This window comes from Cavia porcellus, unplaced genomic scaffold (genome assembly GCF_034190915.1).
Source record: "Cavia porcellus strain 051 isolate PalLab524CR breed Dunkin Hartley unplaced genomic scaffold, mCavPor4.1 scaffold_27, whole genome shotgun sequence".
Lineage (NCBI taxonomy): Eukaryota > Metazoa > Chordata > Mammalia > Rodentia > Caviidae > Cavia > Cavia porcellus.
This window is the reverse complement of record NW_026947510.1, coordinates 45,339,657-45,354,688: the sequence shown is the minus strand read 5'-3', so window position 1 is coordinate 45,354,688 and position 15,032 is coordinate 45,339,657. Positions and strand designations below refer to the sequence as shown.

The following is a 15,032-nucleotide window of genomic DNA, read 5'->3' as shown; positions in this document are numbered from 1 at the left end:
TAGTGCTTTTCTCAAGCTCTACATCATCTGCTTTCTCCCATTACTACATCATCTGTCTTCCCCTCTCCCTCTACCCCTGCCACTCCAGCAGATGCTCACCGTGGGACCTTTGCACATGCTGCTTTCTCCTTTCCTTGGAATTTTCTTTTTACATCTCCAAACAAATCAGTCTCTCACTTACTTAAGCTATTTCTTTAAATCTCTTTCTTATTTATAGTATATTTTCCTTGGTCATGGTTATACAACTTTTAAACTTTCTTTCAAGTATTTTGCATCACCTTATTTTCTCTCTAATATCTACCAGTACCTAACGTATCATAGATAAACTGATATGTCTTGCTTAGTGTTAGCAGAGCCCATAAATATAAGTCTTCAAGAATAAGGATTTATTTGTCTATCTGTTTTGTTACAGCTCTACGTCTGTACTTGCAAAAATGCCTGGCACACAGTGGGTGCTTGGTAAGTTAAATGAAGAAACAAATGCTATTTCTTCATGCTTCATATGCCTTTCTCACTAAACCTGTGACTGGTTTACATGCCAACTGACAGTCTTCATTTCCACATCCTAAAATATTCCGGAGCACAAATTCTAATTCATAATTCCTCCACAACTGGAATATACGTCCATTTGATATATGGTATGATATCACATGTTATAATGATATGTGGCATTTGGACACATGTGGCATTATAAATTCCACACTCTACCATTTCCATCACGATATGGATGAAGGGGCTCTCCATAACCAAACCCAAAAGATGATACCTGTACGCAAAAGATGTAATTTGTAAGAAGCAAAAATTCAACTGAACCTAAATTAAGGAAGAAAATCTCTGGAAATCTCATTACAACTGGACTTGATAACGTACTAGGGGATTCATCATTTTCACAGGTTTCTTCTTCATTCACCACTGTAGCTTCCTCTTCCTCTTCGGGGTCATCAGTATCTCCCGATTCATCGCTGTCTTCAACCCACTTTCCTGGCATGAGTCCTGCTGAGTCATAGGAGTTGCACAGCGGCCCCACAATGTGAGAGATGAAGGATTCCTGCAGATTGGCCAGCTGAGGAGCAGAGCGGTCCATGAAAGGGCTGATGGGTAGCCCAAGGCTGGCCTCTTCATCACCCTAGGAAGAAGCATTTACCATGAGTAGCTAGCTAGAAAGGTAAGTGACAGGAGTCTAAAAAACAAGGAAAGTCACTGTTTCCCCAGAACATAAAATAAGCAGATATTCAAGACTCCAAACATTCATATGCAAACTCCTACCCAGATCACTAAGAATTTTATAAAAATGCTTGGTTGCTGCTACTTACTAAGTTTGTAATCTGTAGGTTTTGGCTCTTTATCAGGGGAAATACAGTATACCGTATAACTTTTTATACACTATAAAAAGTTAGTTAACAAATCAGTAGATAAAATTTTATGACACTAATCAGTGTTCCTTCAATGTTCTTTATCAGGGGAAATACAGTATAACTTTTTATACAGTATAAAAAGTTAGTTAACAAATCAATAGATAAAATTTTATGACACTAATCAGTGTTCCTTCAATGAGAACATAGATGGATCTTAAAATGCAATACTTGAAATGATAATGAAACAAATATATAGGCTTTTCTGCTTTCCTTTTTTGCCTTATGTGCTTGAAATCTTATAATCTATTGCTCAATTTAGATTGATATCTTGTGTGAATTACCACATTTGTAATTGCTTTTCATATCTTTATTATCTATTTAATAGTATTACTATAGACATGTATCAGACTGCTTCAAATTTTTCTGGGAAAAAATAACACCATAAACCAGAAGTTATCTAATTAAGGAAGGAAATATAGTATCAGCAATGGTTGTACGTAAGCATAATTATTATTGCATTGTTAGTGAATATTCCCTTTCCCTTCATGTTTTTTCTGCATTTCAATTTTTCAGACATAATTATGAATTAAACCCATTCCTTTAAAAGGAAATTCATTAGCCAAAAATAAAAACACAAACCTTTTATTCTTTATATGAATCCTGCTTATAATATCCATAAGAGTTCATCTAATCCCATTTAACTATTTCCAGGGACAATTTATTAATTAATAAAGTATCTCACTCTATTTTTGGAAACCTTTAGAAACACACATTCCTTTTTTGGTATGAATTTTAACTCTGTCTCCCAATCGCTTCTGTAGAATGGTTATACTTGCATTTCTGGTTGGGGATTGGAAATGGGACTTTATATGATTTACCTTATTTACTCTTCAAAGCAACATTATAATAAACGTATTCCTAAATTTGTATATGAGCTTTTAAGCATCAGAAGACTGTCACCTTTATTTCTCCCAGAATAATTTTTTTTCACTTTTTCATGTCTTTCTATGTCACTGATTCCTGTTCTTAACCCATGCATCATCAACTCCACATTCTTCTTAAAACCTTGATTCATAATACTAAATAGAAATCTTTAACTATAATCACATCAAGTTAGAGCTCCATAAGGAGGAGCAGCCATTACTTAAGTTACTGTCAATGCTGTTTTGGTAGTCTGTTACTGTATCAACACATCAAATAAAATGTCCATTATTTTGAAAGTTTCCTTATATTGTATTTTTAACTCTGGTGGAAAAGTAAATAAAATTAATGTATTATATCCTTCCAAATAAATTTAAACTACCTTTTATTATAATAAATTCATCTATAAAAGAACAGAACATAAAAAGTCTTCCTAATGTCTCATTATATCATTCCATTATCTCAACATCTTCCCTCAAAATGATTGCAAATAAGTTTATAGAAGAGTTCTGTGTTTATAGTTAGGTTTGATTTTACCATGATATATTTTTAATGCCTTGATCAAAACCATCTGAGAGTTTTTAACAAAAATATAAATATGTAACAGAGTAATAATACTTTATAGCTCTTTGAAAGTTTTGGTGAATTAATGAGCAGCCTGAATACACAGCTTGAGATAGGAGAAGCACTTATGTTACCTGTTCATAAAATTCATTGACAATACCCTCTGTCCACTGAAGATGAAGTTCTTTACACTTAGCTGGTCCATTAATATCAGCTAGCTTTATACACATTTGACAAACCAGGAGACGATCATTTTCATTGGTCCAATCTATTCCAACATCATCATTCACCTGGTTGAGGGACAAAGTTAAAATGTTTTACTTCTAATGGAAACAAAAGTTGAACAGAAAAAAAAAAAAAAAAAGGAAAACAGAATAGTAAGTATCTTTCTATCATGTAGAGCTCAGAATACAAAATACCTGGGACCTTACCTATTTAAAATATTGTTTTTGGCTTGCACAAATAAATAATAAAACAGTTCATCAAAAAAAGTAAAATAATAAATGATGTATACAATATTAATTATGAAACTGATCATAAGTGCTATTTAAGTTACCATACATTAATGATTGCTACTGAAATAATGTAGCAATTGATAAATTTTCTTGAATTAACATTTGGACATTTATGCTTAAGATAAGAAAGTCTACTTCAAGGTTTTGATTATTATCACTGCTAGATAATTTAAGTATGTTATACAGATGAAAGCAAGTTAAACAATCTGTAAAGACACTCTGAATTCACTGTTCATCAGTAGAAAAAAATATACACATACAACACTTCAACTTCTTAGATACCTAGATTCAGACCAATACCTTATATATCCACCTCTGGTTAAATATTTTATTGCATTTTGTTTTCATACTTGACCTGAGAGCCGATAGCAATTAGTTTTGTTTAGCACTTTGATACTATAACATCTTTAATGTGGACATAAAGTGAACACTGGTATAAATTTAGCTACCTTGGCATTAAATTTGGTTACGAAGTCAAAGTGTTTCTTCAGGTCAGTGGCCAAAATTGCTTCAATGACAAGAAAACGGAAATGCTTAAATTCCACATGGTCAAGGTTACTTAAGAAGTTGTACTCTGGCCGGGACATGAAAAGATTCCATGCTGCAGCTGCATGATGGTTCTCCAAAACGGAACGATCATTGTATAGCACCGCCTATGCAAGTAAGGAAGATGATTAAAGTTCAACTATCTAAGTTTTTAAGAGAATCACAAAAATGAATAAAAATATGCAAATAGCTATTTTGTTCATGGAACAAAAAAAGTAATCTTGTGACTGCTGGTTGTTCGGAATCATTTACTGCTATATCTTGACTATTGATTGTTTTTTTAGGTTAAATTTTCTGTTGTAATATAAGCTCCAGTTTTTGAAACTTTATTGTTTTTGACAACTTATAGCAAGTAAGGGGCCCCAGCTTGCTTTAATGGAGCTTGTTTTTTATAAAATCTTTCTTTGGATTTCTTTGCCAGGTACAGGAATTTAAACATAAACACATGAACACACACACAAGCCTATATTAATTATTCCTATAAGCTAATTTGGTTAATTTCTGTATCTGACATAAGAATTACCTCCTCTTTTAATTACTGAGGAGAAATGGAATCTCTAAGAAGTCCACAATTGAAACAGCTTCAACTTTAATCAGAAATGGGAAAATATCACACTTTAACGAGGATAACTGAAGATATATAGTAAATATCTGCTTATTTGAAATTCTTGGATAATGCTGAGAGAAGCTTTAAGAACACAAGGAAGCTGCCTACAAAGAATGCACGAAGACTACTGTGAGATTAAGCACATGAATATCAATAACGGGGTAAGTAAAAACATGTATAAGAAGATCTAAATAGTAAATTATACTAACAAGAGGATTTCTATTTCCAGGAAACTAATTCTAATCTAGTGGAAAGAAGAAAAAATAAGTGGTCAAGGAAAAAATATTTTAATTGTATATAAATTCAAGGAATGTTCTAGAATGGTCCAGAAGAGAAGTTGTGGAACCAAATGAGAGTAGAATGAAAGACAACAAACAAGAAAATAAGGTAAACACCGAACTAGACTGGCATTTTAGATTCTTTAGAATGATGGCTGGATGGCCTCAGAATGTTTTGTTATTTGCTGTTTTTTAATCTCATGTGTATATTAAAAATTTCTACCAAATAAATGAGACAAATTGTTGCTAAACTGCTACCAACTAATAGGCACACCTCAAGAATCATGATTGAGGTCATAAGTGTATTTTTTAGGAATATGATTTACATATAAAGAAACCTTACAGTCTTAAAAACTCAAGATAGACTTGATTCTCTACTCTTAACAGGAATAGAAGTATGTATAGTTTGCCTTTTTTTGAAGAGGAATTTTTAGATTTTCTTCTTAAAGGTGTAACTGAGACGGGACAATAATATCCTAAGGGTAAATGTCGTGTCCTTGCCATGAATATCTTAGAACAAACCAGGATATCTTTTCAAAACTACATGTCTCTTAGAAGTTTATCTCAGGACTCAGTATAGTTTGGCATCTACTTAGTTGGTGCCTATTATAAGCCAGACTGATAAAATTAATTTTCTCCAGAGAAATCTCTACATTGAATGGTTTCTCTGAGTCAAGATGCAAAGAGTTACCTGAGGAGCACTAGTAGCAACCAGGAAGGCATTGGTCCTCCCTGGGTGGTCATAGTCATGCATGGCTGCAGCCACGTACAGCGCCATCAACTCCAAGGCAGGGATGTTTCCAGAAAGACATCCGTATTTATCATCCGCTGCATTATACAGTTTTGAAAACACATATCCTATGTGTCCATGTGTAAATCCACTGTCAGAATCTGAGAAAAGTGGAAGTAACAGAAAATTTAAAAAGTATGAAACATACCATGTTTTTCTTTTACACACATACACACACGCATGCACGCACTTGTGTGTTTCTCAGGGACGACAGATGTACTTCATACATACCTGAATCACTTGCTGATCCGGGATCATTAACCACAGTGGACAGGCCTGGAATAGGCTGTGTAGTAAGATACCAAACAGCATGTAAGACGTCAGTGGCATGGATTCTGTTATGATCTGTAGCCAATGCAAAGGAATAGTCATCAACCTGGGAACCTTGGGGTCCAAGGACTAACAGTGCCATCTACTGGAGAAATGGTTTAGTCCAAGCAATGTTGAAGTCCCAGCAAAAGCCTGCCAAGCTTTCCAGGACAAATACTCTTTGATTACTTTTCTATGCTTCCATAATATCCATAGTAGGAAGAAAAATCAACCATTGCAGTATTAACTATGTATTTTGATGTTTGAAATAGAAAAATCTGTGTCCAGAGTTTATTAGAACTGCAGTATGCAAAACTGCAGTGTTTACTCAGGGGCTTATTTCATGCTTTTGTAGGCAACTATGCAGAGGAATAGCATGAAAGAAATATCTATGACGGGTTTCGACCCAAGCAGACCAATGTTCTCAACTCCTTGATACTTCATCTCTGACAAGTAGCACCCAAATATAATCTGTAAATAGAACATAGTACTATTTATGCTTCAACATCAATATTTATACATACCAATAAAAATGAGTACATCTTTTTTATGTAGGCTTTAATCCACAAAACAAAATTCAAAATTAATTATATCCTGTGATCAAGAAATTTTAATCTGGGGATATATTTCTAGAAAATAAAGAAAAAATTAAGACTCTCTTATGTAATAATGTAGAGTTAGGCTTCTAATTATATTATTAGATCAAAGAACTATACTTTGGGAATATGTTTATAGGAAATATATAAAGTTAAAAATAAGAATCTCTTTGTATATTAATGTAGGTAGTACATTATAGTTATGTTTTCTCATTAAAAATTTTAATGTGGGAATACATTTCTAGGATTTCCCAGAAAGAACTGTAACAATCTGTATAATACTTAGAAGACAAAAATAATAAACAAAACAAATTTGCTATTCATAATACTACCATGAGTTGGAGAAAGGTTCATTTACATGTGTAATTCAGCTTGTTTTGAGCCAGAACTGAGCCTGGCATTCTCTTGCCTCATCTTCTTTTTCTTGTGACATTCTTTCAAGTGTTTTTCTTATTTATCTATTTCTCTATAATACTTCATTAACTGATATGATTTATTCTCAATGTAAGGACTTCACTTTTATGTCTTCTAAGCACTTCCTTAATAGAAGAGATTCTGTTTCTGAATAGTCAAAGAATGAGGAAAAGAGAAAACTACTGAAAAATAAGAATGATGGTGGGAATAGAAGAGAAGCATTGCTTTCTGGTTTAAAAAAAAAGAGGAAGTCCTTGGTGGGTGTGGCATTGGTAGCACCCAGATGCCTGGAGGTAGATGGTACCTATCTTCTTCCTAAGCATCTGGCAACTCTTGAAGGAGTCTGCCTGTAAGTGATAACACAGAGCAAAATCTTAGGTAATTGCACCAGAATTAAGTTGAGGGGTTAAGAAGATTTTAAGAGAATTATAAGAAAAATACATGGAGGGTCCCCAAGAAAGAAATAGTGGAACTTGTACGCCTGTTGCCACTGGTACATGTGAAAACTTGTGTGGTTGTCATGGTCATCAGTTTATTAACACTGGAGTTTGTATATCTGATTACAGGCCACTCCCAGTGATAAAAGCCTATCCATGTTTAGATAACTTGCAGATACAAAAATTATTTTCACATTTTTATTTCTGTATGTGTGCCATGTACAAAGTTGATCATGCTAGAGTTTTTGCATTTGGGACAGATCTGATTTCACTTTTGTTCTGATATTTATTCTCCATATTACACTACACGCTACATGAAACTTATTTTCTTGTCTTGCATATAAAATAGATAAAAAAGCCTTATTCTTTAAAATTATGGAGACAAGTAATAGTGTCAATTTCAGAGTACAACTGTGAAAATCATGGCAGCAACTGTATTTTAAAGCCTCTAACACACTGAGTTTACAATCAACTTAAGTATTATGTACACACAGTAAGTTGTTACTGTAGAACAAGATGACAAACTAATGCAGAGCACTTGCTTGCTCTCAAACAGTGAATTTGTAAGGATTAAAAAACTCAAAAGCTGTTCAACTAATGGTCTCATTTTCCTGACAATTCATGTCTGACAAATGGTACTCAGATATAATCACTATTTAAAAACTGCAATGAAAATGAATAGCACATCTCTTCTATGTAGATTAAGTGCACAAAGCACCCAAATGGCACCCTTTGGGGAGGCAGATGGCAGTGATGACCTGGAAGAAGAAAAAAACAGCATGCCAGGTAGAAGGCACCACTTCCGGGAGCAAGCTTCCAAATTCAGTCCTTTTCCCTTGTTGTAAACTGGGAAGATGACTGCATGGGAGCTATTTCCACTACCAGTACAAGCCAGAAAAACCCAGCATCACAAGGGTCAGGGGGCTGGCAGAACCTGCAAAGTCATCCTGTCCCATCCTGTCACCTACCCCAAGACACAGACCCAGAAGACGTTACTGGTAAGTTTTACAAACTTTCAATGAAAGTGTCATCCAAAGTTAACAATTTAGTGCTGAACGTGCAAAATCATCTAATGACTCTCGTATGATCTTGATTTTAAACCTAGCTAAAATATTTGAAAAATAAAATAAGAAAGGCTTCTTTTACTTTTAAACCGTAGGGTTAAAAACACCAAATAAAACACAACTCACCAAATCCAATTGCTCATTTAAACACACTTTTGGTAATTACTTAAACAGAATGGGAAACTCATCTGCTACTTAGCAGACAGTAACATGTTGATTAAACAAATATTTACTCAGCACATACTATGTGCAAATGCTGTATTTATTATGCCATGCATCTGTATCTCTGTTGCTCTTGCCTTTCCCTTTCTGCTGACCCAACTTGGAAGTAAAAGTACTAAGAAAGAAGGCAGCCAAGTCAATATAAAAACTGAGAGATTCTCTTAGGGCACATAAACATGTTTACGGATTCCTCTTCTTGCTCTGGCCGCAGTAGGCAACTGAAAGGGATGAGATATGGTGTCAGGACTAGTCTTGTTTCTTCTCCTGCCACTCCCCTTCCTTCAGCTCTGTGTTTTGGACTAACTCCTAACCTGATAATTCCTTCATCTATGCAGCCGTCCCTTGTCCTCTTCTGATGATAAACTAACACAATGCAAATGTTGACACACATTAGTGACACACCATGCGCCCATACACAAACACACAACAAACCATGTCTCTTTCCCAGCGCAGCCCATCTCCTGCTTCTGTCTGAATAGATTCATTTCTCAACTGCCCCTTATCTTCATGCACAGAGTTGAAGTGCATTGCTATGGTGGGTGGAGGTGTACGTCAAATGTATAGATATTTTTACATTTTAAAAGTCTGTCTATGCTCCTATGCACCATAGGGTGGAGGAAGTAGCAAAGAATAGAAGTAATGTTTTAAAATATTTGGTTTTACTTTGGCACATAGCTAATAACGCAATGGTTCTGGCCAACTCGTTCTTGTCATGTCAGTTGGAATCTAGCTTTAAAACACATAGGATCATGGTACACAGAAGAACTGAACTGAGCTAAACATAGAAGACTGGGCCCATTGTCTTTATGATGTGACATCGCTCCATGGTCATGGGTCCTTCTGAGGCATTCTCATTTCTCAAATTTGGATAATAATAACAAAAGCTTTCAAAATAGAAGAATCTAACTTAGAGATGCTAATCTGGCATTAGAAAAAGCATCCTCAAGTGGGCTGTGGTGGTACAGGCCTGGGATCTCAGCTGCTTGGGAGACTGAGGCAGGAAGATTGCACATGGGAGGCCAGGCTGGTCAACAACCAGACTCAGTCTCAAAATTTAAAAAAAGCATAGGGATGCAGCTCAATGGGTAAAGTGACCCTGGGTTTAATTTCACCAGTACTGAGAAAAGAAAGGAGGAGAGGCACCCTAAAATAAATGTTAATCTGCTCATTGTCTTCTTTACTAACCAAAGTGCCCAACCAAAGGGGAGTACATCCAACATCATTTACCTTCCTGTACAACTATCAATTACACCTGCATTTCTATGAATCTTCATGGAACAAATTTGTCACATTTCTATCAGCAATTTGCCTATTTAATTGCCTTATATACTGCTATTTTCTGAAATTTCTCCTTTCCTCCTATCTCTTTAATTCAGATGATATTTTTAATCAAAATTCAACATTTGAAAAATTTCCCATTTTCCTTATCCCTTGAAACTTGTTAAAGGTGTACTTGCAACTAATGATAGATTTGATTTCTAATGTATCAGTGCATTGTTATATGACATTTAATCCAACCCTATTTTCATGTTGCTTTCTAAGGTTTTTTTCAGCTAATCATTAGTTTAGTATAGCCATCAGAAATATAATTATTTAGGTGTAAATATTAACATGATTATACAACAAATTTTTGGATATACTAATTATAACTTATAACAAGCCAAGCTTTCACTAAATATCATAATAGTCTAAATGTATGGCCCCAGTATACACAAAATATCATTTAAAAGTAATCATCAAAAACCTGAGATGGCGTGAAAAACTCATTATTTCACAAGAAAGAAATATTCACTTATAGAAACAAATTATAATAAAATGTAAAATGAGCGATATAATTTAATATCTAGAAACATTGTGCTTGTATATTAGACATCTTTTATATTAGGCATCTTTATCATTTAAAATGATATAAACTACCTAGAGAAAAGCTGATATTTATTATATCAGTGAAATCTACTATAACTGTAAACTGCATAAAACTTTTATATAGAAATATATGTGGTAATACTACAATAATTTGGAAACTCAGTCTGTTGACCAGCATTTCTTTAGTGTTTTCAGTGTTTCCCTTCTGTAAAAGTTTATTTATGTAACTCTTTAAACTTAGTGAAATTACTAACACTTCTGTCCATCACTTGCTCTCCCCAGGACAAGCCTTGGGAAAAATGCATTAAAAAAGCAAGGCTTATCTTTCGACCCTAACAACCCTTTTTAATATCTCCCTTCCACCTCCCACTTCCTGCCAGACTTTCTCACAGGGTCCAGTACTGTTAAACTCTACCTTACTCTATGCCAACAATCCTATTTTGTCTGCAGTTTGCTACCATATTCTTCAGCAAATCTCATTTGCAGATTTAGTTCATCATTCTGCTTCCCTATTAAAATCTTACTGGTTGAGCATTTTCACTCCACATCTTTAGCATGTGACTAACATGCTAACAATGACGCCCAAGGTTCAAGTGTAACCTTTTTCTGAGCATACTTGTGCTTTATCTGTATCCATATATTAGCACTTTTATTTAATGTCAAGTCTGGAAATGGAAAACAAGACATTGCCTTTTGAAGTCTGTTTTGGCTCATGTCTAGATGTCACCCAAAAGCCACATGCATTCCTAGATGGGGCTTTTTCAGAGGTAGCTGAATCTACAAAATGTGATGCTGGGATTAATGTGATTACTAAATTAGTCCACTGATTGGTTGGGTAGAATTTTGGGTAGGATTAAAACTGTCCCACCCTAGGTATGAGTGCTATTCACCCTAAGGGTTGGGGTAGCCTAGATAAAACTTAAGGGACAGAAAAAGGATTGCTGTTTGCTCTAGCTATTTCTCAGCTTTCCTGCCTTCTGCTTGACATGAACTGTTTCTCCTCTGTGATACCCGTTTGCCATGCCAACCTGTCCTGGACCCAGCCAAGTCCAAACTGAAACCTCTACAAACTGTGAGCCAAACAAATGATTCATCCTTTAATTTAGGCATGGGATTTTTTCTCTCAGCAATGAGAAAAATAACTAAGACAAAGTCTAAGATACAAAAAATGAAATTTAACTTAAAATATGATTGCAGTAATTCTTTTCTAAAAAATGTTCCAACCAATCTACTATGTTTATTTTTGTGTGTATGTATTCCTTTGAAGTGCAGCTGGCTTTATACACGTTTCCATGAGTTTAGTGATTAAACCTATGGACATCTTTTCCAGATCCAAATATTTTGTAGAACTGTAGAACAATTCTATTTAGGTTGATAAATGATACCTGAAATGTCACATAATGAAATTTTAACATCTATGTATTTCAATTTCATTTTTATTAATGACAAACCTTAACATTAACTCAACACTGAAATACTTTATTTTGTCCTCTCTCACATTTTCACATTTCCTTGATTTTTAAAATGTTTATCATCTTTCCATAACCATTTCCAGATGTCTCATTTTTATTCTAGTTATTAGGTCATCCTCTTCCTGCCCCTGTAAATACCAGCCAGATTTCTCTTTATGTTGAGACAACCTTGATAGTTGGGGATTTAACTCTTGAGATTCCATAATAAAAGTTTAATCTCCCCAACAGAAGAGGCAGGATATTAACAGCAATAAGTTTAAATTTAAGACTTAATTACTTACTTGCCAAACTAAATTAGATTGATTACAGATAAGGTACTATTATAACTTCTCTATAATGATTATGTCACTTTATCCTAATGATCTGATGAAGCAACAATACAATCCCTCTTTTCTGAATTAAGAAAGGAGGTACCCAGATGTTCAGATCCAGCTTATGTAAAGAAGCAAAAACTTTAACAGAGGCCATTTCTTCCTGCTATAGTGTGGTCATAGTGAGTGTGAGTAATGTGCAATTCTGTGCTAATGACTTAACACCTCACTACCTACAGCAAATATGACAGATGAAAGAAATACTTTTTCCAAATGACTTATACTTACAAGGAATATCCCTGTATCCAATCTCCAATGCATGAAAATAATTCATAAATTCTCTAACTGGAATTTTAAAAGCTTCGAAGAGGCCCATGTCTTCAAAAAGTCTGTAGGAGACCTACAAAACAGAAAGTCAAAACTTTACAAGTTATACCCTAGTATTTTAAACATAAAGAGAAAAATGAAGTGAAAAGTGCATATTTTATTAACCAGATGAATTTACTACCGGTAGAGACACTTACTGAGAATAATGAATTAAGTATATATTGAAGACTTCCGTGTACTGACCCTTTGTGGTTTTGTCCTACAAGGGGTCAATAATGTGTATTAAGGGAAAAGACTACTCATACACCCAGAAACCATCAATACCACCACCAACAATGCTACACCATCACTATAGCATTCTACCAACTGATTAAACTGAGTAGACACTGATACCTAGAAAGTGATACTTTTTAGGTTGCAAGTTGTATGGCACATAGAATAAAGACTAAATAAAGGATGAGAGAACATTCCAGTTTGGATGAATTCTTCTTTTAAAAAATTTTAAGAAATAAAGGCTTCAGAGTTGTGCCTTAGTGGTGATAAAAGGAAAGAATTGTGGAGGAGGAAAAGAGATCCTCTAAAAGATAAAGAGGAAAAGATTTATTCTGATCCAGTATAAATAGTAAAGTCTACTTACTCTCATTCATTGGATCTCTTTCACTTCCAAATACGTACTTTCTTTACAATTATTTTTATAGTTCTGATAACTAAAATCAATATATTTGGAAATAATTGGTATATTTGACATGACAGAGGAAAAGAGGCAGTGGTAGGAGAAGGCAATGGACAGAAGTGGCTGCTGTGGCTAAAATAGACTAAATGAAGTCAGGAGGAAAGTTCCAAGTCTCACCAGGAGCAACTGGAGGGGTGAAGTCTGGGTATGAGGACCACGTCAACCTAACCATACCATTACTCAGGTGAGGTGGTGACCTACTGGAAACCTTAGAGCAGAGAAATAGTTTTGTATTATTTTTAAAAGCCTGGCTGAGAGTAGAGAAATACATTATATAAGACATTTGTCTCAACTTCTATCTACCTTTCTTCACTGGCAATGCAGATACTGAACTTTTTCTCTTTTCTGTGTAATTTTATGCCTCTGTTTCCTTTGTTATGATTTATGTCAGTGGCCCCCAAGCCTCATGCAATTATGGACGTGACCAAATCCAGCATTTGTGATTGGTTCATTATCTAGCTCTTAGATTGATGGTGTGAGTGTTTCACCCATCCAGGGGCGGAGCCAGGATATGATGTATCCACAGGAAGATGGTGTGTCTCTCTCTCTTGCAAGTTTGTGGTTGCTGTTTGCAGCCCACTTTGAATGACGGCCCACCATGTCACCCTGCCGCTTGGAGCCAGCTAACTATGGACTGAAACCTCCAAAGTTGTAAGAAATAAACCTTTCCTTCTTTCACATTGGACGCTGGGTATTTCGTCTCAACAATGAGAGTGAAAAGTAAGACATTTTTTCTTTTAAAATGCAATAGAAAGTTTGTAGTTTCTGTCATAAAGCTATTTCTTTTAGTCATCTCCAGTTTATTATTGCTTTGTATTATATGTAAACTCTCATTTATGAACACCTAAGGGATTTATTTTTGCAGGTTGCTTCAATAAAACAGGGACACAGTAGTAGGAGCTGCTGTGCATACATACAGAGAATCAAATGTGATGTTTGCCCTGAGAACTTTATGCAGAATAATGATTTACATATAATTAATATTCACAGCACTGTATGAGATATGTAATATCAGTTACTAATGTCTGAAAGTAGAGGAAGGTAAGGTAAAGAGTGGTTGAGTGTCTAAAGGTCACACAGCTGATACGTATCAGAGCTGGAATTCAAATAATGCATTTTATTTTCAGATTTTGTAACTTTTAACTGCTGTAAGTCCTCCTGACACTATTTAAAACCCAGTATTGTTAGAATTGTAAATAGAGAGTGCTTACAGTTCTGCTAAAAATGTTTCAAAGAGGAACTGAAAAATTGAAACAGAATATTTTAGAGTTTGATATGAAAATGACATATAAAGAATTTTAAAAAATCAGATCCTCCAAATTTAAAGACACAATCCAAAAATGGGCTTCTGAGATGAACACATACTTCTCAGAGGAAAAAAACACAAATGGAAAATAAATATATGAAAGTATGTTCTACATCACTGGCTATTCGAGAGATGCAAATTAAAACTACACTGAGATTTCATCTCTTCTCAGAAAGAATGGCTGTCATCAAGAAGTTAACCAGTAACAAATGTTAGAGGGGTTGTGAGGAAAAAGGAACCCTTCCCCACTGTTGGTGGAGTGTACACTGGTGCAACCACTATGGAAATCAGTGTGGAGCTTTCTCAAAAAACTAGGATTACAGGTCCCATTTAACCCAGCTTTTCCCCTTTTGGGTATCTTCCCAGAAGAATAAAAATATCACATCACAGCAATATATG

The 15,032-nt window shown here is 34.7% G+C and overlaps 1 protein-coding gene across 3 annotated transcripts in view; it reads right to left on the bottom strand.

Moving 5' to 3' along the window:
- Pde3a (cGMP-inhibited 3',5'-cyclic phosphodiesterase 3A) overlaps positions 1 to 15,032 on the bottom strand; it is a 307,324-nt gene that overhangs the window by 9,419 nt on the left and 282,873 nt on the right. For all 3 annotated transcript variants that reach the window (XM_063238323.1, XM_063238322.1, XM_063238324.1), the window contains exons 10-15: positions 12,556 to 12,667; positions 5,808 to 5,921; positions 5,478 to 5,677; positions 3,805 to 4,008; positions 2,975 to 3,130; positions 871 to 1,126 (exon numbers count right to left, since the gene is read on the bottom strand). In XM_063238323.1, coding sequence (XP_063094393.1) covers positions 871 to 1,126; positions 2,975 to 3,130; positions 3,805 to 4,008; positions 5,478 to 5,677; positions 5,808 to 5,921; positions 12,556 to 12,667 — 1,042 coding nt within the window. The remainder of the gene's footprint in view (positions 1 to 870; positions 1,127 to 2,974; positions 3,131 to 3,804; positions 4,009 to 5,477; positions 5,678 to 5,807; positions 5,922 to 12,555; positions 12,668 to 15,032) is intronic.